Here is a 21241-nt window from a genome sequence, read left to right as displayed (position 1 = left end):
TACCTGGGGTGGGGGGCATTCTGTGGGAGGCAAGACCAGGACGGGGTGACCACTCAACCAGATTGACCAAGATGTCCAAATCTGGGCTGTCCACTTCTTGCTAAGTGAATTTTGGAAGGGACTTTGTCACTCTGAGCCTCATCTTCACCATCTAAAAAGGCAGCCAGAGCCCCCTCCCTCACAGGCTCTTACAGGAAATAAGAGACCTGCTGCCATGCCCCCTTGTTCCCCTCCTTTCCATCATCAGTGGGATGGGGGTGCAGGCTTGGCAGAAGGCTTTAAGGGCTGAGAAGGGAGGCAGGCCAGCATGAGGGGAAGGCTCCTCGGACCTTCCTGGCAGGCCCCTGCTCAAGTCTGCAAGCTGCCTGAGCAGAGGCAGGAGCTGCCCCCACCACCAGCCCCTCCCCCGCCCCCCCCCCAGCCATCTGCAGAGTTGGCAGCGAGGAGCCAGGGCGGGCTCAGAACACTCAGCACCATCTGAGCAGGACCAGCTTCTGAGAAGGGCTACAGCCCAGGAGGAGGAAATGTGGGCAGAGCCCCTCCCCTACGGACACTGCCCCACGTCCCCCATCCATGTTTGTCCCTTGGGGACATTGGAGCTGGCAGGGAGGGCCCCTACTACTGTCTCGGGTGGGCTGCCTCCACCTCTGCACATAACCTGCCTGGTAGCAGGCGTTGAGAGGTCAGGGTGGTGACCATGGAGCCTGCTCCCATTCATGGTGAGAAACTAAGCTTCCCAGAGCAGAGACCAGTCCACCGTGTGTCATGGACTGTGCATCCCAGGAAGTAGTGGGAGAGCTCGAACCTAGAAGCAGAAGGGCACCCTGGGCTGCTCACCTTGCCCCTGGAACGTGGAAACCTCCCTTCTGCATCTGTACCAATAACATCCCTGGGATCTACAGGGGACAAGAGGGGAGACTGACACTAAGTGGCTCCGGTTAGCTGGGGTTCTCTTCTCTCTTCCTTGCGCTCAGCGCCTCTTCTCGGCACTGCCACTCTGCCTGAACGCGCAGCCTACTCCCTAATTAACTGAGAGTAGAGGCTGCAAAGAACACAACATACAAAGTAGGAGATGGGTGACAGTGACGGTCACATAGCAGCGCAAATGTACTCAAAGCCACCCGACTGTGCACTTCAAAATGGTAAAATGGTAAATATTACGTTATGCATATTTTACCACAATAAAAAAATTTAAAGGTAAATGTATTGAAAGAACCTTCTAATCTGTCATGTGCTTAGAAAGGACACAAACGTGTACCTATGACCCCATGGGTCCAGAGGGAGGACGTCAATAAAGAGCATTTGCTTGGTGACCTCTCTTTCTACTAACCAGGACCGTTTCTGGCTCCCCTGTGCTTTGCCCTGGGTTCATCTTCTGGCCACTGCTGGAATGGCCAGAAGGGAAGACTTGTCCAGCTGCCCCCAGGGGACTCCCATGCCCCCAGGACTCACACTGGTCCCTAGGAAGGATCCAGTCTGGCTTGGACCATCAGAATTTCCAGGCCCCAATGCTTTCGGGAGGAAAGGGCTTGGCTCACAATGCACCTTCCCCAGGGCCAGGCCTGAGCTCCTCTTGTGTGGTGCTGGGGGCAGGCAGGGGTACTCCAGCTGCTCATGGTGGCAGCAGTGACCCCCCTGAGGTCACCTTCCCTTTTTGGGTGCTCCCTGAGAATAGGAAAGCCCCGCCCCCATCACTTGGCTCCCCTGGCTCAGGCTGGGCAGGAGGGTAGGGCAGGTGCCCACAGTGATGGAGAGAGGGAAACTGCAGGCAGGGGGACTTCAACTTAGTGCAAATGACAGATGCCCAGAGAGGAGCAGCTGGGCGGTGACACCCTAGGAGCTCAGTTTTCTCTGTGAACTGTGCGCTGCCTGAGGGCAGGGCTTGGTTCGGTCCTGGAGCGCTGCTGGCTGGCACACAGTAGGTGTCGGATAAACGTCGAGGAACTGGATAGATGGGTGGGGGCGGTCAGTACTGAGGTTCCCAGCCTGAGGGGCCACTGGGTCTTGGCTCGGGCTCCCGCGTGCCTTCGTCCCTCTGCGCGCCGCACTCCTTCATTCACGCCCTGCCATTCATGCATGGGGTTCATTCATTCCCTGCCGGCCGCCATTCCTGCCCCCGCTCCAGCGCCGCGCGGCTCCGCGCTGCCCCGTCCGCCCCGCGCCCACCACGTGCGCCCGGCCGGTCGCCGCGCGGGGAACCGCCGAAGCAGCCGCGGCTGCGCGGGGCCGGGGCTGGCGGGGAGCCGGGCCGGGGGCGGGGGGCGGGCGCTCCCTGCGGGAAGCCGGGCGGGGTGGGGAGCCCCGGCCGCGCCGCTCCCGGCGCTCGGCCTCCGAGGGGAGGGGGCGGCGGCGGCACCGGGCGCGGCGGCGGTGGCGGCGGCGGCGAGCAGCGCGGCTGCCCCGAGGCCATGTGGACCGGCAGCCGCCGGCCGGGCCGGCTGCGCCGGGCGGTGAGTACCAGCGAGCGAGAGGGCAGCGCGCGGAGGCGGGGCGGGCGCACCCACGCCCCGGGCGGTCCCCGCGCCGCGCCCGCTGCCCTGGGCCGGCCGCTCCGGCCGGGGCGCCTCCCCTCCCCCTCCCGCGGCGGCGCGCGCGGGAGCTGCTCCCGGGTCCGAGAGCCGCCACTCTCCGCGGGGCAGGGTCGCCCGGCCTGCGCGCGCCGCCCTGCCCCCCGCGCGGCCGGCAGGAGCGCCTGGGTCCCGGGCGCGCTCCTCGGCCCGGCGCGCGCGTCCCTGCGGCGGGAGGAAGGGTGGGACGGAACCGGGCGAGGCCTGAGGGCGTGGGAGCCGCGGCTGCCCGGGGCAGGTGGCGAGGGCGCGGACAGGCCTCCTCCCGCCCTGAGTCAGGGGGCAGAGCCAGACCCTGCTGGGGAGGCGGCCAGAGAAAGGCCGAGGAGCGGAAGGAGGATGGACCGGGCAGGCTCCGCGAGCGTTTGCAGTGCGTGGGCACGCACAGCCTCCCGCACCCTCCATCTCCCTCGGCGCCTGCAGGCCGGTGCTCTCAGTCTGCCCATTTACAGGCGAGGAGACTGAGGCTGGGGAGGCGAGGGGCTTGCCCGGGGCCTCTCCCCGGCGCTGTCAGGCTCCGGGAGCCCCAGCACGTTGGCTGGGAATTTCTGCCCCAGCATTTCCGCTTCCTGCCCGATTTAGAGGTGTTTCCTTCCTTGTCTGTGCCCCACCCTATCCCCAGTGAGGTTCCTGGGGGGCAGGAGCCGCGTGGGCGACACCCCGGAATCTCCTGAGCCTCAGGATGGGAGCAGTAGGCACCAGCGGCAGGGGCCTGGCTGCACAGGAGTGTTGCCGGTGGGCAGCCGAGGTTGGCCCACCGGTGCGGACCACGGGCGTGTGTCTCCGTGGGACTGGCTCCTCTTGAGCCCCCAACGCCCTGGACCTCTGGAGACCATGGGAAAGTCCCTTCCCTTCTCCTTTGGCCAGTTCCTCCATTCACCGAGGCAGCACAGGCCATGGAGGACTGTGGGAGAGAGCTTCTTTATACACTGGTGTGAAGGCCAGGGCCGGCAGGGGCAAGTGGCCATTGGGGGCGGCTCCGCTTGGCATCTGTGATGCTCGGGGCGGGAGGTAGCAGCAAGGGCCCTGGCAGCCTCCCGCAAACCCTCAATTTTCCCAGCTCTCACTATAATCAGGGCGTCACTGAGAAGCAAGCACAGTGGCAGATGCGGCACGCGGGCTCCGGGCGAGGGGCGGCTGCGCTGTCGCGAGGACCCTCCCAGGTTATTGTTTCATATTTATAGATTCCTGTGGCCCTGGTTCCGCTCAGGCGTCAAGACCTGGAGCTGTTGGCACCTGGGTAGAGGAGTGTGAGGCGGGGCTACCTGGAGCCTCCGTGTGTGGAAGTATCTTTCCGTGCTCTGGTACTGGACTGGGACACTTTCCAGACCCAGGAGGGGAAGCCAGTGTGAGACAGTTGGGATGATGAGCGTCTATTTAATAAAGACCTCTGGAGGCAGGGTAGCTGCCATTAATTGAACACCTACTACGTGCTGGGCAACATTTTGAAACAGCATCCCTGTCCCTGTAGGCAGCTAATCACTTTGTAGAATGAATGGATTGATGAATGATTTACATGAATGAAAGACAGGCATCCATGGCTTCCCCCAGATCCCAAAGAGGTGAGACTCATGGGCTAAGTAGGAGCTGAGCAGGGGGCAGGGGTAGAGGTGAGAAGGTGTGGATCTGAGGACCAGCAGAGGCTCAGTCTTTTGGAGTGCGCAAGTCCAGGGCATGGCCATGGGGGTAGGGAGAGGTAGCTCCTCCCTTCCAAGGAGGGAAGGAGTTCTGGGACAAATCCTAGGTGACCCCAAGTCTCCCTGTGCTCTCAGAGCTAGTCCTGACCCCGGTGGAGACCTCAGCTGGACGTCTGGGGTCCTGGGTACCAATTCCTCCTCTGCTGCTGATTTGCTGGTGACTTTGGGCAAGGCCCAGTATTGGAGGCTGAGCACCTTTTGCTTTCAGGAGAGTGACAGGTCCCCGAGGTCGGCTGGAAGAGAGAGAACCTGCCAGAGGAGTCTCTGTTGTATCAACCCTTGTAGGAATGAGGGAGGGAGGGAGAACAGGTGGAGGGATTCTGTGTGCACCCCACACATCCTCCCTGGGCACACGCTGGGTTGCTCACTGGGGTCACTTAGGTAGATCTGCCATAGACCCACCTTCAAGAGCTCATAGTCTGAGGGAGACATGGACTCTGACGAGTGTGGCAGGAGTTAAGAAAGGGCTTGTCTGCCCCCTGGCCAGTAAAGGGACTCCAGTGGCCTGGCCCCGGCAGGCCACAGTTCAGTGGCCTCTGGGGGCTTCCCATCAGACCTGACTGCCTGGGGAAGACCTATTTAAACGCCCAGCCATGGCCCTGTGGTGCTGCTGGATCTCAGGTGGAGAAGAGTGCAGGGCACATGGAAGGGCCTGGGCGGTGTGTGGGTGAGGAGTGTGTGGGTGAGGAGTGGGTGGGAGGCACGTTGCAGGACAGACCAGCTGTGGGATAGAAAGCTGGAGAGGTGGGCGTGGGGGGAGGAGAGCTTGGTGGACCAGAGTGGTGAGACGGGTGGCTGGGTGGGTAGAGGTGATATGGCTGCAGGACGGGATTGTGGAAGGCAGTAGCAGTGGAGGCACAGGAGTGGGAAGGGGATGGGTTCTTGAGCTGGCCAGATGGAGGGTGAGTGGATGGAAGGATCGAGAATGGGTAGATGGCCGCACAGAGTCAGTGGATGGATGGGTGGATGAGGGATGGGTGCAGGAGCGTAGGCATGGGAAACGAGGGGATGACCAATGGGTGCAGTCAGTGAATATGCTCAGGTAGGTGGATGGATCCTTGATATAGGTCCATAAAATCATGGCAGTAGGGATGGACAGAGGGCGGATGGACACAGGAAGAGGGCTGGGTAGGTGAGCGAGTGCACAGGGATAAGTGAGTGCAGGCATGGACTGGTCAGTGCTCCAATGGACACGCTGGACGGGTGGGCAAAGGAAGGGGCGGCTAGCTGGAGGCAGGTGGGTGGGTGAATGAGAGCATGTGAGCAGGTGGCAGGTGCAGATGTGGAGGGACACAGGGACGTGTGACATAGGTGAATGGGTACAGGAGTGGATGGGCGGAGCTTTGGCCTGCCCCTCCATTTCCCAGACACCAGTGTCTTCTCAATACCTGAGCCTCCCTAGACTGCTAGGGAGGCTGCAGGGCTGGGGAGGGGCTCGGACACTAGGTGAGAGGAGAACCAACTCAAACCAAGGGCCGTTAGGCATCCAGCCATGTGTCAGTGTCAAGGGGTGACTGTCAGGGCAGTGCAGATGGGGGAGGACATATGGCCTTCCCAAGAGCCTGAGATCCCTCCCCATGTCCTCACCCAGTGTCCAGTCTAGAGTAAACACACACCAGGCCCAGGATGTTTGTGAACTGATGGCCTGAACCTGTTTGTCAATCATTCCATCCAGGCATCCATCCACTCAATAACTGTTTATTGAGCACCTACTGCACCCCAGGCTCTGTGCAGAGAGCTGGCATACAGAGGACATTGCATTCTGGTGGGGACAGGAAGCTTAACCAATGACCACCAGTTGGCCATGGCGTGAGATAAGGAAGGGTTATAAGGCCTGCTGCAGAGCTGTCTGACTAATCTGGGACACACAGGAGCAGGCTGTTGGACTGGGGTCCTGCAGGTCAGCTGGGAGCTAGATGAGGAGGGGGAGGGGAAGAATGAGAGTGCTGCTGGTAGAGGGACAGCGAGAATGGAGGTCCCGAGGCCACCTGAGCTCGTGCATTCGGCAGCTGGACAGGAGTTCCTTTGGGGGTAGCAGGGGCACAGGGTGGCAGAGAAGACGTGGGGGTCTTGCCAGGCGTGTGACTATGAGCCATCGTCGTGCTGTCCATTGTGGGGGAGGGCTGACTGGATGGGAGGTCAGGATCACAGGGTCCAGGTGAAACGTGGTGGCATCTGGGACCAGCAAGGAGACATGGGCAGGATGTTCAGATCTAAGAACAGCTGAAGCACCAGGGCTTGGTGTCAAGGTGGGGGCAGGAAGAGCAGGGAAAGGTCTGGGCAGTTGTCCTTCCTGTCTGGCCAGGTGAGCCTGTGGTGCCGCCTGGAGGGCGTTGTGGTGTCCAGCTGAGCCAGCGAGCAGGGTCTTCAGGCACTGGACCTGGGGCAGGAGGGGAGGGCCACCAGTGCACAGCCAGGAGCAAACATGCTCCAGGTGACACAGAGGCCAGTGCCAGGGACGGTGGTGGCAGCTGCCAGCTGGCCAGGGTTCTGGTTACCGCCCCCTAGCAAAACTTCCTAGGACTTCAGCGTCCATGGAGCTGCCTCTGGGAAGGGGCTCTCCTGGCCTGGGCCTCCTGTGGGATACAAAGGCAGACACAGCCTCCGTCATGCAAAAGGCCCTTCTCCCCGCCCCGCGACCCTCAGTACCCCTGTGCCAAAGGCTCTCGCCTCATAGGTAGCAGCAGCTGCTCATCACCTCCCCCATGTATCACTGAGGAACTGCTCAGAGCTGCTACCAACAGCCACCAACTGTGGCTAAGCAAGTGGGCTCGTTTCCCTCTCCAGTTCAGGACCTACACAGGCAGGTGGCACAGTGCTAATGTGATGATTCAGTGACCATCAGGGATCCAGTCTCCCTGGGTCTTTCTGCTCCTTGGCCTTTCATATATAGCTCTTGACACAAGGTCCAATGTAGTTGCCACAGCTCCAGCCACACTTCCATGTTCCAGAAAAGAAATAAGAGGATGACAAGTGGAGGCAGAAAGAGCACAGGTTTTTGATTGTCCAGTACTAGGGCTTGTACACACTAGGCAAGTGCTCTACATCAAGCCATACCCCCAGCCCTTTTTCTTTTGAGACAGGCTCTCACTAGGTTGCCCAGGCTGGCCTCAAATTTGTGATCCTCCTCCTCAGCCCCCTGAGTATCTGGGATTACAGTCATGTGCACTATGCCTAGCTTATCTAATCCCTTTCTCAGAGTTCCCTGACTTCACACACCCAACAACTTCTGTTTCTATCTCATGGACGGCTCCCCAGCTGCAGAGGAGCCTGGGAAATGTAGTTTGTTGAGCATCTTACCTCTCAGACCAAAATGAGGATTCTTTGACGAGGAACATGGGAGAACAGTATCTGCCAGAGGTCTCCACTGCCCTCCCCTTGGACCAGGGTGCCTACAGCCCTGGTCCGCCCTCCTGTGCCCTGTGCCACGCTGGAGTGGGCCTGTTAGGGAATCTGTGTGCTGCCTTCCCCTCTGGGCCCCAGGCCTGCTCTGTGGCTGGCAGAGGAGGCAGTGGGAGGGAGGCGGGTGGGGTGCAGCAGCCTTGGCCCTGCACTGGGCAGGAGCCGGAGCTCCCCGGCCCAGGACGTGACCTTCTCCACGATAGCACGAAGCCCTGAGGCTCAGCCCCTGCCCCATTCAATGAGAATCGATTGGGGGGCGGGAGGCCTCTAGGGCCTGCCACGTGCTCTCTGAATCGATGGGCAGGCGGGCACTTGGCTGGTCATCCTGGCCAGTGAGGGACAGGGGGCCTGACCTCTGGAAGGGCATAGGGATCCCAGCCCCATGGAGGGAGAGGAGTGGGGGTCGGCACGACCTTGGTCTGACTGAGGAGGATGCTCTCAGGGCCTGGCTCCCTGGCACGGGGCCCTCATCCCACCAGCCCCAGGCAAGATGGCCATGGCTCCCCTGGGGGGCCCCGGGCAGAAGCCCCCATCAAGGAAGCACACGGAGAGGCCCTCGGAAGCCTGCAACAGAGCCCCAACCCAGGACACAGTCCAGAGAGCGCGGCGTCCCACCCTGGCTGCCCGGCGCAGCCCAGCCAGCAGAAGGCACGGGGGTCGCCTGGCCCGCTGCCCACCCCCAAGACCCAGAGCACAGGCAGCGGGGTGGCCGCAGGCCCCCTTGCTCGCTTGGGTCGCCGGCAGGAGGCCAGACTGCCCTTCTCCAGGTTCCTGGACGAGGTCGCCGGGCGGGTGCTGGACCCCGGGACCTTGGAGGCTTTCAGGGGACCCAGAGGCCGTGGCGCAGCACCCTCTCCAGAGGCACAAGGCTCGGGCCTGGCCCAGGAGCCTCTGGCTGGAACTGCAACCCCAGAGGAGGAGGAGGCAGCTCCGAGTCCCCAGCCGTCCTCCGAGGCCGCAGCTGCAGCTGTGAGAGGAGTGGGGCCGGGCCAGGCCGAGGAGACCAGAGGGCCCCGTGTGGGCAGCAACGAGCATGGAGGTCCATCTGCCTCCCCATGGCGGCCTCCCAGCCCGGTGAGTGCCCCCACTGCTGCCCCTTCTCCCCCCGAGTCCTGGCTGCCCCTTCTCAGTCCCTCGTCACCTCCTTCCATAATATCTTGTAGCAGAGAAAGACCTTAAATACCAAAAGAATGACTCTCTGCGGTGGAGTTGGTGGCTCTGGGCAGGTAGACTGTTCTGGACTCAGGGCCTGCCATGGGCTCTTGTGTGATTAGCCCTTTAAATGTCTGAGCCTCACTTGCTTTAGGTATGGTAGAATGTCACGTGGTCCCATCAGGAGGCAGGTGGACCAGCGTCCCTCACAGCTGTCCCAGTTAATGAAGTAGGAAGCTAGGTTCCGAGGGGCTGCTCCCCCACCCCAGGAGGAGATGGAGGCACAGAGAAGGCTGGAAGGGGGCTGGGATTGGACCCCGGCAATCTCTGCCTCCACCTGGACACCTGCTGCCCTGTCACTCTCCCTCCCATGACCTGCCCTGCCCCTGCCTGCAGGGACAGCAGCAGGTGGTGTTGTTGAGCTCTGCCCTGAGTCTTCTGTGGGGGGCCAGCCTGGGCTGTCTGGGGAGAGCCTCACTCAAGGCCCTGCTGCCCACTGTGTGACTCTGGATGAGTCCCCTGCCTCTCTGGCCCTCCGTTTTCCTTCCATCTGCTCAGGCCAAAAGCCTTGGTGTCCCCCTCCGGGGTTCTGTTTTCCTAGCAGTGACCATGCAGGATCACTTCCCCAGCCTCCTCCATGAGGGGCTGGCAATCTGGGATCCCCACCAGCCGTGGCAGTTCGCGCACCAGGCAGCCTTCCCTCTGGGGACCGGGGACCATCAGGCCTTGGAGGAGTCCAGTGCAGTCAGGGCCCCTGGAGGATTCTACCCCAAGGCTCCTCACACTTGCCTCTAGGGACTGCCGAGCAGCACAGGCCCTCGGGGACTTGTCAGGGCCACCAGTGAGTATCTGGTGGGGGCAGCTTCCAGGACCAGGCCATCAGTGTCCCAGGGGAGGAGCTGGCATTTGCTCCTTGAAGCGGGCAGTGGGCATCAGCCACAGCAGACAGGAATGGGTCTTGCCTGTTCCTGGAGGCGCCCGGCCTGGCTCCCTCTGCACCCAGCCCTGCCCCACCCTGCCCCCAGTCCCACTCACAGTGGGCTCCAGCTCAGCCCCACCCTCGGATCAGACGCAGCAGACCAAGAGCGAGGTAGGGGCCCACTTTACAGAGTTGGAGCTGAGGCTCAGAAGGCTGAAGCACTGGCCCCAAAGCCCTTCCTGAGACAGTGCCTGGCGTGCCATGGTTAGCCAGGAGGAAGCCACTGACCAGCGGAGGGCCCTGGCTTTCAGTCTGGGCGAGTGGCCAGGGGAAGTTCCTTTCATGGTCCAGCAAGCAAGAAGTCACTGTCCAAGGTCTCTGGGAGCCCACGGTCTCGGACTTGGGACTGAGGCTCAGGAATGACTTATTCTAGCCTCCCCTGAGAGCAACAGGGTCAAGGAGAGAGCAGGAGGCCCAGGTCCAGGGTCATGGCCAGGGTGGGGCTGTGACAGGCTGCCTGGGGTCCTGTCCTAGAGGTTCTGCTGAGTGACCTTGAACAGGTCACTGCACCCTCCTGGCCTTGATCTTCCAATAAAGAGGGCAGGCTTAGGCCTGGGTGGACCCCTCCTGGACAGGGGGCCCCGGGGTGCCTCTAGAAGGGGCAGCGCTTCCCAGCTCCCTGTCTGTTGCCACGTGGGAATGTGGGATGGAGTTGCCAGATCTTCCAAATTTTTCAGTAGAAGCCAAAAATATGGATTTTAAAATGTAAACTCTCCCAATTTTTAAAGTTGGCTCAAATGTTTAAAAAAAAAAAAAAGAAAAGAGGAAAGAAAGAAAGAAACCTTGCGCAGGCCAGATACAACATGCTGGTGGGACAGATTTAGCTCAGAGAGGCCAGTTTGCAGCCGCTGGCCCTGTCCGTCCATCCATCCATCCGTCCGTCTGTGGGATGCACAGCTGGGAAGGGGGAGGCCCTGTCAGAAGTCCCACAGGACAAGAGGCAGAGTCGCCTCTGCAGCCAGGTCCCCTGGAATCCCCAGGAGAACACTGTTGGCTCCTTCTGAGAGGAAGGAGCGAGGCCAGGGCCTGAATTTAGGTCCCCAGCTTGCTGGGTGACCTTGACCGGTGTTCACCCCTCCCCCCTGGATCACTTTAGGATCCCAGGCTACCGTTGGGATTCCCTGGAGCCTATCCCTCTGCCTTCCTGGAAACACCCCCCATACACTGCCCCTGCCTCCCCCTGCTCCCTCAAGGCTGCTTGGCTGGCTTCACCCCCCTCTCCCTGCACCCTGCTGTGGCAGAGCCCAGGACCCTCCTGGTCCTTCCCTCTCCCCTCCAGCGAACTCTGCTGTGGCTTTTTGGCTGTATCTGCCGCTGGTTTGACCACTGCAGACCCTCTCCACACCACCTACCCATCCTCTGACAGATGTCTCCCCCTGGACACCCCAGACCTGAATCCCACTTTCTGTCCTACCCTCCTTCCATCTGCTCAGGCCAAAAGCCTTGGTGTCCTCTCCGGGGTTCTGTTTCTGCATCACCTCTAAGCAGTGGGGACCCCAGTGCCTCCCCCACCACTACCCACCCTGCCCTGGGGCTGCCCTGTCCAGGCTCACTGGCCTTTCACTCTGGTCTCCTTGTTGTAATTGTGACCTGGCCGCCCCATCACCCATCTTTCTCATGAGACTTTCCCCATGGGACACATGGGTGGGGGGCAGTTTGCAGACTTCCTGGGTGGAGTTTGGGTCCCTGCATTAGAACTTCAGCCTGGTGAAGACAGGAGATTTCATGGAGTCTTTTCACTGTCCCTGACAGCAAGGCTCAGCACACAGCATTGTTAGTTGAATGAATGCAAGAAAGCAGGAAGTAGAGAAGAGCACCTTAGAAAGGGGTCCTCTCTGAATGGGGAGCTCCTCAAGGGCGACGCCTTCCCTGGCCCATCCTGAGCACAGCCCCATGCACACAGTCACCTGTTGTTCGCAGCATCCCTTGAGTATCTGCCATCCTTCCTTCCTTCCTAGATGAAGTGTTGCGGTTTACAGAGGCTGAGAGCCTGGCCTGAGGTCCTCAGCTGCATGATGCCCGTGTTGCAGTCAGTGAGAAGCAGGGTCCCCAGCCCCAGGCTCATCTCTGTCCTCCACTGAAGGTGGCTTCGGAGAGCAGAGGGAGTGGAGCCAGTGTGGGTGTAAGGAGGTTCGAGGGGCTAAGCACTGGGGTGAGGGTCTGAGAGTCCAGGCCCTGAGGGGGGATGAGGACTGGCCCAGGTCACACAGCAGGTGGGAGGCAAAGCCCCTCCCAGACGTGGACTTGAGCTCCTTTGCTCCATAGTTACAGGCGCAGGCAGGACGGGCAGCGGTGCTGTGGGCCAGCTGGTCCAGTAGAGGATTCGAGTGTGTGTGTTGGCGGGCATGGGACTGACCCACATTCGAAGTTGTGGGGTGTCCCCAGGCCCAGCTCTGTGCAGATGCGGCGTGGGCACCCAGGGTCTGGGGCCCTCTGGCACCAGGTGGGGCTTGACAAGGGTCCTGAGAGCAGGCTGGGGTCAGAAGTGTCTCTGTTCATTTGGGCTGCCTGACCTGCACCCCAGAGACCCTTGGAGCCAACCCTGGCCCGTGGAGACTCGGCCACGACAGGGGCCCTGCTGTCAGTGTGTGGTCAGAGAAGGAAGCCACCAGCCTAGCAAAGCCAGCCGAGCATCCCAGAAGGAAGGAAGAAGTGCAGAGCCCTGAGGCCGGGAGGAGCTGGGTTACCCGGCAACAGCCAGGTAGCCAGGGTGGCTGCCGTGGGGGCTGGGTCGTGTAAAGAAGGACCAGGACAGTGTTCACAGCCCCCCTGGGGACCCGCTGCAGGTGTGGAGGCCCCTCCTCTGTCACCTAGTGTGTGCAATCCGGGGGCCCAGGGAAGGTGGTGGCTGTGGGAAGCTGACGAGAGCCCTGGCCCCAGATCTCTGTGCTCCTGCAGATCAGCTGCCAGCCTCACCTCTGAGCCTCTGTGTTTGCATCTGTAAAATGGGGGATAAGGAGAGAGGAGAGGGAGCAGGAGGCAGGGGTGGGGCCAAGGTCATAGGAGCCTGAGAAAGGGGCATGGGGCTCAGTCTGGTTTGGCCAACAAGGTGGGCTTATGTGAAATAAAGGTGGCTGCTGGCCTGGCCCACCCAAAGGGGATGAGGGAAGTCTAGGGTGGACAGACAAGGAAGAGGTGGGGCATGTGCAGTGGGCTGGCGTGACAGTGCCCAGAGGCAGGGCTGACGGAGCCTGAGAGCACCCAGGATGCCCACCTGTGTCAGGAGGACATGCCATTCACCTGCCCTAAAGGGAGTCCCATGCCATCATTTCACCATGTGAACCCTGGATGTCCCATGGGCACAGGGTCTCACAGTCCCACCCACCCCACCCTCCTGTGCAGGGAGTATCCAGTTTCCCTGCACAGGGAATCGGACAGGTCTCAGCCAACTTGGGTGCCGCTGGGCAGGCTACTGCACGGTTTGCTCATCCAGCCCAACGGCATCCTGGGAACACTGCAGAGTCCTGTGGCTAGTGAAGCTGAGGGCACAGACCTCCCTGCAGGGCCAGCCTCGCTGCTCTCCTCCCCCCACTCAGTGTGAGGCTGGTCCCAGACAGAGCAGGAAAGAGGAAGGCCCTGTCCCACCTGGTGTGGGGCTTTACCAATGACTGCCCCCCCCAGGGCTGCATGGAGGAGGTGGCCTTCAAGAGCAAGGGCCCTCAACGCCAGCCCTGAGGTTGGAGAATTTGAGGAGTCAGTGGAGGATCAAAGTCGGAGTCTGTAATAGAGTGAAAGGCAAGGTCCCCTGCCCTGCCCAGCCTGCACCTCTGCCACCAGGGACGTCAGCAGCCTCCCCTTGCCTCTTCCCCAGTTCAATGGAATTTCTTTGTGGTGGGGAGGGGGAGGGGGTTTCCCCTTCTAGAAGTACGGAAATATTTGATGTAAATAATTAATGCTGGATTTTTAAAAATTAAATTTTAATACATTCGTATTAATTTTAGACAAGCTCCCTGGCAGGTCGCTGGCTGTGAGTGATTGAGGCATCCGGAGACATCCAGGGATGTCCCAGCTTTTGGGAGGAAACCTCTTCCAGGAATGGGGCCAGGCCCAGTAGGGCCCCTTCGGCCGGCCGCGGGGCCTCCCCGGCTCCCCTTGCCTCTGAGCTTGGCTTTCCTTATCTGTGAAATGGAGAAGGCCGCTTCCGCGTGCAGTTGCTGAGGAGGGGTCAGCGGAGGTGCTAGGGCCCTGTGGTGTGACCGCTGCGGTTCTCTGAGGGTGGACTCCCAGAACTGAGAGTGGGGGTGCACCTCCGCCATTAGCCCTGGTGAGTCGGGCTCACCTCATTTGCTGCCTCCTCCCTGGTGGGAGACCTTAGCCGGAGCTGCTGAACCAGCGGCCAGCTGTTGGTTGGTGGACGCATGAACACTTGGACTTGGGGGTTTGGTTGATCCTGATTCAGGTCTGACCCTCCGAAGGGACGGCTCCTCCCACCCTGCGCTGGCGGAGGCCAAGCCTGCTGGGTGCCGGAGTGTCCTGGTGAGAGCGCGGGGCTCCTGCCCAGGAACTCACAGCCAGCAAGGGGGAAAGACTGGAGAAGGCACGGCTTCTGTACTGTAGGACCCAGGCATGCACTGTCCGTGTTTATTGAGCGCCTGCTGTATGCTGGGACCCACTGCGATGATGGCTGAGATGGGGACCAGGACAGGTGGGCCTGGGGAAGAGGGGCGTGGGGGACGTGTGGGCCGTTGGCAAACTCTTCCTGGAGAACTCTTCGTTCTTGGAGGAGGAGGGTTTATAGAAGGGGTCCGGGCTCGTGGTCTTGGACAACTTTTAGAGTGTCCAGGGAGGGAAGCCTCCATCCCAGCGCCTTGGGGACCCTTTCCCCTGAAATTCCCTCCCCCACCCCAGCCCCTCCGCAGCCCGCCTGTGCTGAAGGGCAGCAGAGCGCCTCTGGTCCGGCTTCCTCCCGCCTCCCCTCCCCCCAGCTTTCAGGTGAGGAAACTGAGGCCGGGGGAGGCCTGATCGAGCGTCCGGGAAGTTGGTGGCCGAGGCCCCGGGGCCGGGCTGCGCCCTCGCCCGGCGGGGCGGTGGGGGAGGCGGCGTGGGGCCCGGACCGAGCGGAGCGCGCTCCCGGCGGACGCGGCGGCGGCGCCCGGCGCGAGGGGCCGGGATGGGCAGTCATCAGTCTTCCCAGGTCTGTCGCGTGGTCCCTGGGCTCAGATCCTGGTCCCCCACAGCACGGAAAGACAGGGAAAGCCCCCGGGAGAGGCCGCTCCCGGGCGGGGGAGAGCCTGCCCCGCGCCCCCAGCTCCGCGCAGGAAGTGCGATCCCGCCCGGGCCGCTCGCGGTCCCCGTCGCTTGCCGGAGCCCAGAGGGTTAACGGCGGCGGGTGGGTCTCCCCGCCCGGTGCGCGGAGGGGCTGCCCGGCTGCGCGGGGTCGGGCGAGGAGGGTCTCCAAGCCGCGCGCGGGCGGGTCTGCGCAAGCCCGGCAGGGAGCCCCACCGGCGAGCGGGGCGCGCAAGGGTTAATCCCTCGGGCCCGGGAGGGGCGAGCCAGGCCCGGAACCCCAGAATCTGAGGGCACTGGGGTCCCTGACAGAGACGTCCAGGGCTCCGCTCGCCATCACCTTCGGACCGAGTGAGTGTCGGGCGCTGCAATCCCGTGCGGCCCCAATTCCCCGATTCAAACATTCTGGGACTCAGATTCTGCGACGCCGGGCTCGGCTTTCTCGGGAGGGAGCGCGGGGCTGGAAGGGTTAACGGGCGGGACGGGGGAGCGGAGGGGCCCGCAGCCGCCCGGAGTTAGCGGGGACCGGCCGGGTCCGCTCCTCCGGGCGAGGCCGGGAGCGCCCGAGGCCGTAGCATCCCGCGTCCCCAGGCCGGTCCCCTCCTCGCCCCGGGGGGCGTAACTCGGTGCCGGGGAGCGCGGCGGCCCGGGCGGGCTCACCTGTTACTCGGCCGCGGCCCGGAGCGCCCACTGAGTCACGGGGGCCGAGTCCGAGGGTGCGGGCCGGGAGTGCGCGCGGCCGGGCTTCCCACGGACCGAGCCACGCGGGGGTGCCCCGCCGCCGCGCCCCGCTGTGCCCGCTGTGCCCGGCTCCGCCCGGCGCGGCCGCGGAGCGCACGCCTCCTGCCTGCTGACCCTCTCGTTTGGTTTCTCACAGGCCTCTGCCGCAGACATGGAGAAACTCAGGTGAGTGGAGCGGCTTCCGCGCCGCGGCTCGCGGGGCCCGGGCCGGGTGGGGAGCGGGCGGGGGAGGGGCTCCCAGCGCAGCCGCGGGCCCGGGTCGGCGGGGCGGCCGGCCGGTGTGCGTGTGTGGGTGCGTGTGTGCGCGGAGAGACAATGGGGAGCCCCGCGCGGGGCTGCTCGGCCGGGTCGGCCGCTGCGGCCGGGGTGGGGTGCGCCACTGAGCGCCGGCCGCCCCCAGCCCGGCCGCGCCGGCCTCCGGGGCCCGAGCGCCCAGCCCGGGACTCTCGCCCGTCCCCCCCGGGACCCCTGGGTTTCTGTTCCCGCTGTTACGCACGGTCCCTCGCCCCCCAGCTGACAGTTGCCTGGTTCTGAGCTTTTAAGTTTCCGCCTCGTGGGGGCGGGGTGGGGGGATGGAGTCCTCGCGGCTGGCCAGGCAGTCGCGTCTTGGAGCCATTTTGGGGGAATCCCGCGACAGCGTCTGGGGAGCGCCCCTCGAGTCCTGCTGCCTGGTGCTAAACTTTGAGCCCCGGTGGACTCCACCGGCTCCTTTTCGCAGCAGTCCAGGGATCAGCCTATTTGAATATTCGCGTCTAACACTGCGACTTCCCCTGGCCACCCTGACCCCTACTTTGGGAACACTCCTCCTGCGATTTCCTTCCGGAGCCCGGCCGAGACCGTGTGTGGGCGGCAGGCCTGGCTCTGACTGCTGAGTTTCAGCACCTTCTCCCCTGGCCGGGAGGGTCTCTTAGCCTCCCTCAGCCGCTCCGGAGGCCAGAATTGGCATCCATTGGGAGGACTGTAGCCAGCAGGTGCATCCAGTCCCTAAGGGGCAGGGTTCCAGCAGAGCCCAGGCTTGGCCCCCTGGGTCTAGGGGACAGGGCTGGGGCCCTCCCTAATGACCTTCAGTGCTATGGATGAGTGGCTTGAAAATACCCAGGTGGGAGCTGGGAGACAGGTGGGCTCACAGAGGCCCCAGGTTGGTCATCTCTTGGGCCATTGAGCTGGAGGGCCATAGGACCAGGATCAGCATGTCCTGAGCTGGGAGGAGGGGCAGCCTCTTAGGTGATAGTACCTCAGACCCAAAACGTGATGTCAGTCAGCCAAGCCCATCTTGTCATAGCCAAGGTCCAGTGGGGGCAATGAAGCCCTGGCTGTGGTCACATGGATGACCTTAGGTACGAACCCTGGCTCCACATTACCTGTCCTTCACCAGTACCCCCACCTGAGTAGGGCTTTGGGGGGGGGGGCTACTCAGCCAGCACTTGAAGGAAGACACAGCGTTCATGGGCACCCTGAAGCCAGCCTAGGGAGCCCCCTATGGTTTTCTTTCTCCTTCTCTCCTTCCCCATATTCAGCCAGGACTCTTAGGCACCTGCCTCTTTGTGCCAGGCACCAGGGACAGGGATCTGACTGGGCCTGGTTGGCGACACACCTGGGCAGGTGAGCCAGGGGTCAGATCCTCTGCCTGAGCTGTCAAGGGCTCCCCTGGGCTGAGCTGGTGGCCAGGACCTGGGACCTTGGGCTGCATTGGGCCACGTGACCTTCTGGAGCTAGCAGGGGTCTTGGGGCCAGGACTCACATAGCCTCCCAGAATTGGGAAGGGGTCCTGCCCTCCTCTTGCTCTTACCTGAGTCATCCCTAAGTAACCTGGAGGCCTCCCAGACTGTCCCCTCCTAGCCGGTTACTCTAATGAGTTTCTGTCCTATTCTGAGGTCCAGGAGTACAAGACCAGAAGGCCTGGAGGGCTTAAGGGAAGTTGGCCACATGTCTCCCACAGGGAAGGTCACTGGGTTTGGGGTCCCACTGCCCAGCCCCTCTCTGATAAAGTCCTGATCCTTTCTGGGTCTCAGTTTCTTCAGCTGTGAACTGGGGATCCTCCTTGGCCCCAGGATGCAGGGATGCTGGGAGGTGACATGAATGTGCTTCATCCAGGCGGGGGTCCTGGTGGAGCATCCTTGGGGGCCACTAGACTGCTGGTGTCCCAAGCAAGAGAAGAGGGATTTGCAATTCAGGTGAAGGGTCTCCAGTAGTCAGTGGGATGACCCAGCACCAGTCCTTCCTCCGGCCTGCAAGTGCCCATCACAGTCTGGGTCTTGGACTAGAATCATGCTCTGAGAGGACAGGCCCTTGGCCCCATCCGCTCCTTGACCCCCTGGAGCTGGAGCCGGGCCTGGCTCACTTGAGGGTCTAGTAAATATTTGTTGAATGAGCATAAGGACTCTGCCACCTGGTGGTGTCATGGACCTCACCGGCTGCCTTGTGAGCGCGTATGCACCTAGATCCCCTGGCCTGGCCCTTCTTCTTGTCTCCCACATGTGACAATCCCACTGCAGAGCTTCTCTGCCTTTGCCCATGGTGTCCCCTCTCCCTGGGACACCCTTCCTCAGAGATCTTTTTGTCCATGTGACAAACTTGAGGCTTTTGTGATTCGCTTGCCCCTCCCCCCAGTGAACTGGCCCCGTCTGCACAGCTGGCTTCAGGTTGGCCATCCAGACCCAGGCCAGCCTGCTTCCATGAGCAGGGGACACCGGCCGTGACAGAGCCCCCCAGGGGAGATTGGCCCGGGTGTTGGGGAAGGATTCCCAGAAGCCGAGACACCTGAGCCAAGGCTCTGGATGGATGGGGTTTTCAAGGAGGACAGACGGGGCACCTCCTGAGACGTACAAGGGCCTGGGGGCTTGAGGAAGCAGGGTGTGTTCAGGGAGACGGACGGGTGGGGAGTAGAGATCCTGGGGCTCTCTGTGCCACCTGGAGGGTCCTCCATCCTCCTCATCGCCCACAAGGACACCCCTGAGTGCAGAGCCTGGATCAGACCCCTCAACTTCTGCTGGGCACCGGCTGATGCACACACAGGGGGACTACCCAGCCTCATGTGACGCGTGGCAGGTGCGCAGCCACCTCACTGATGGCCTGGCCACCTTGGCTCTGGCCTGACCCCAGCTCATGTCTGCCAGCTAGCCTCCTCCACGCAGTGAGCATTGGGCTGTTCCCTGCTCCGGCAGGCATGCCTCTCAGTAATCCCTGGGATTAAGCCCCTTCTGCCTGGACTCCTGCTGGCACCTTGGGACAGCCCCTCAGCTCTGAGCTTCAGTTCCTCCTCTGCCCGGTGGAGAAGCGGGTCAGTCACCTCTGACAGGTGGCCAGGTGTGCAGAAGGTGCTCAGGAGGCTCAGGGATGTCCCCGACGGGCTCCATAGCTCCCCTCACAGTAGAACTTCTCCGAGTTCTGAACATGACAGACTTCAGAGAAATTGGTATGGCTACAGTTTAGCAATAGACTACCGTGACCACCTGGTGACCACCACCCAGGTCAAGAAGTCCAGCACTGTCAGCTCCCTGGGGTTCCCCCCAGGACCCCTCCCCAAATACAAATGCCCCTGCTCCCAGAGAGCACCAGGACCCCCACCTTGATGGATCTGTCACCTGAGAAGACACCCAAACCGGGCCTCATGCCTCCTCTGCGTGGGACCACTCAGCCTGCGCCTCTGGGGTAGGCTGGCCCGTTTATTCCTCGGTGCAAGGCTAGAGATTCCCAGCCTAGACCAGTGTGAGCGAAGCTGACATGTCCATTCCCTCACAAGTGTTTTTGGGGTATGAGCTGCATTCCTGAGGTGCACCCAGAGTGGAACTGCTGAGGCACATGGCACACATGTTACCAGCTTTGGAAGATGAGCCAAGGGTTCCACATCCACATTTCTTCTGCCTGGCTGTGTCCCACCAGATCTACACATGCACTGTCACCGTAAGCAGGGGCACTCCGGAGCACTGAGTCCACGCTCCAGGTCCTGCCTGTTTGGTGCCTGTTCGGGTTTCTTCCCTGGTGGCTGGGGTGTGGCTCAGTCGTGGAGCGCTTGGTTGGCACGGGCCAGGCCCTGAGCTGCACCCCAACTCCCCAGGGGGAGAAAAGCAGAGGTTTCTTCCTCTGTGGCAGCTGCAGGCACTTGCCAACCAGAGCGCTGGCTGTTCCTGGCAGGTTTGCGGGAGCTCTCTGCACGGCTGGACAGGAGGCCAGTACTTCCCGCAGCTGCTGGGCTTTGTTGCTTCCAGCTCGGCCAGGTCCGGGGGCGAACAGAAGTTCCTGACTGTACTCTTGTTGAAGATCTCAGGCTTTTGCTTTTTGGCTAAAGCTTTCTGCGTGTAGTTTAAGGAATTCCCCCGAGATCATGAGGCCGCTGGCCATAGCCCACTGGACCTCAGGTGTGGAGTGTGGTATGAGGTGGGGCCCTTGGGTTTCACTTGTTGGCCCATGACTGCTCTTGTCCCCATCCCGCCCTGCACTGCTCTCTATGCTGGGCTGTTGGGAGTGCCAGCCTGGCTCTGGAGACAGGCATGTGATTATCAGGTAGCCTCACAGATGTCCCAGCAGGATCTTCCTCTGGGCCATGCTTGTGCCCTTCCTGAAGCCCAGTGCTGAGGATGCACCTCCAAACCCCCCTGCCCCTCTGTGCCCAGAGCCCCTTGTGCAGAAGTCAGGCGCCCAGGCCCAACACCTCCTGCCCCACCTCCCCACACCTGCCCCTGCGGGATCCTTCTCCCCAGAGAATGGGCTTCAGTTTGCCCATTGGTCACGTAGTGTTTACTAAGTGCCACCATTTACCTGAAGGCAGTGCTGGTGCACGTGCAGCAGTGAAGCAGGAGTGAGCCTTCTGCCCAGAGCACACGGGGAACTTTTTAAAACAAATAAATACCCAGGTGACACGTGCTATGGAGACAAAAACTGAGAGCAGTGAGCCTGTGTTGGGGGAGGGGTGTGACGCTGTGGGCTGAGCTCCTGGGGGTGGGAACAGGGGAGGGAGCAGCTGCCCCCAGAGTTCCAGGCAGGGAACAGCACATGCAAAGTAACTTGTAAGAAGCTCAGGTGGTGGTGGTGGGGGAGTGTGCTAGGTGACAGAGGGTACAGGTGTGAGAGGAAGGGGGTGTCAGAGATGCTCCTGAGGGCCGGACCACACTCTGGAAGGAAGGCTGGAACTCCGTCCCCCATGCAGAGGCTGCTGTGGGAAGAAGGAACTTGTGCACAGGCACGGGATCCCTCGTATCTAGTGGACCCTGGCCAGCGCCTTGGAGGGAGTAGGTACTCACTGGGGTCAGGGGTCTGACTGGTACCGTGGTCCAAGACCTGCCAACTCCAGAGGAGGTGCTGGGGGTGCGGCTGGCCCCTGTTGCCATCCCCTCCAGGACGACTGTTGGGTTCTCAGGCCTCCCCTCCTCTCCTGTCCCAGGTCCCTGCTGTCCTGCTCTGTGCCTTCCTCGCCCACTACCTCAGCAGGCCAGAGCCCTCGGGATGGAGGTCCTTCAAATCTCTCTGCCCCGCCTCCA

General features: G+C 62.0%; 1 protein-coding gene across 7 annotated transcripts in view; it reads left to right on the top strand.

The window, feature by feature from the left end:
- Positions 1-2330: 2330 nt before the first annotated feature.
- The window catches only part of BEGAIN (brain enriched guanylate kinase associated), a gene marked incomplete at its 5' end in the record, with an annotated part of 38757 nt that continues 19846 nt past the window's right edge, over positions 2331-21241 (top strand). For 4 of the 7 annotated variants that reach the window (XM_081289757.1, XM_081289755.1, XM_081289754.1 and 1 more), the window contains 2 exons: positions 2331-2450; positions 15901-15929. In XM_081289757.1, the coding sequence (XP_081145883.1) occupies positions 2409-2450; positions 15901-15929 (71 nt within the window). Of the gene's footprint in view, positions 2451-14846; positions 14932-15900; positions 15930-21241 lie in introns of those variants that run through there. The other 3 variants (XM_081289758.1, XM_081289756.1, XM_081289752.1) reach the window with 2 other exon arrangements.

The sequence above is a fragment of the Spermophilus citellus genome, assembly GCF_964194105.1.
Source record: "Spermophilus citellus genome assembly, chromosome: 4".
Lineage (NCBI taxonomy): Eukaryota > Metazoa > Chordata > Mammalia > Rodentia > Sciuridae > Spermophilus > Spermophilus citellus.
The sequence above is the reverse complement of the archived record's forward strand: the minus strand, read 5'-3'. Positions and strand labels throughout refer to the sequence as shown.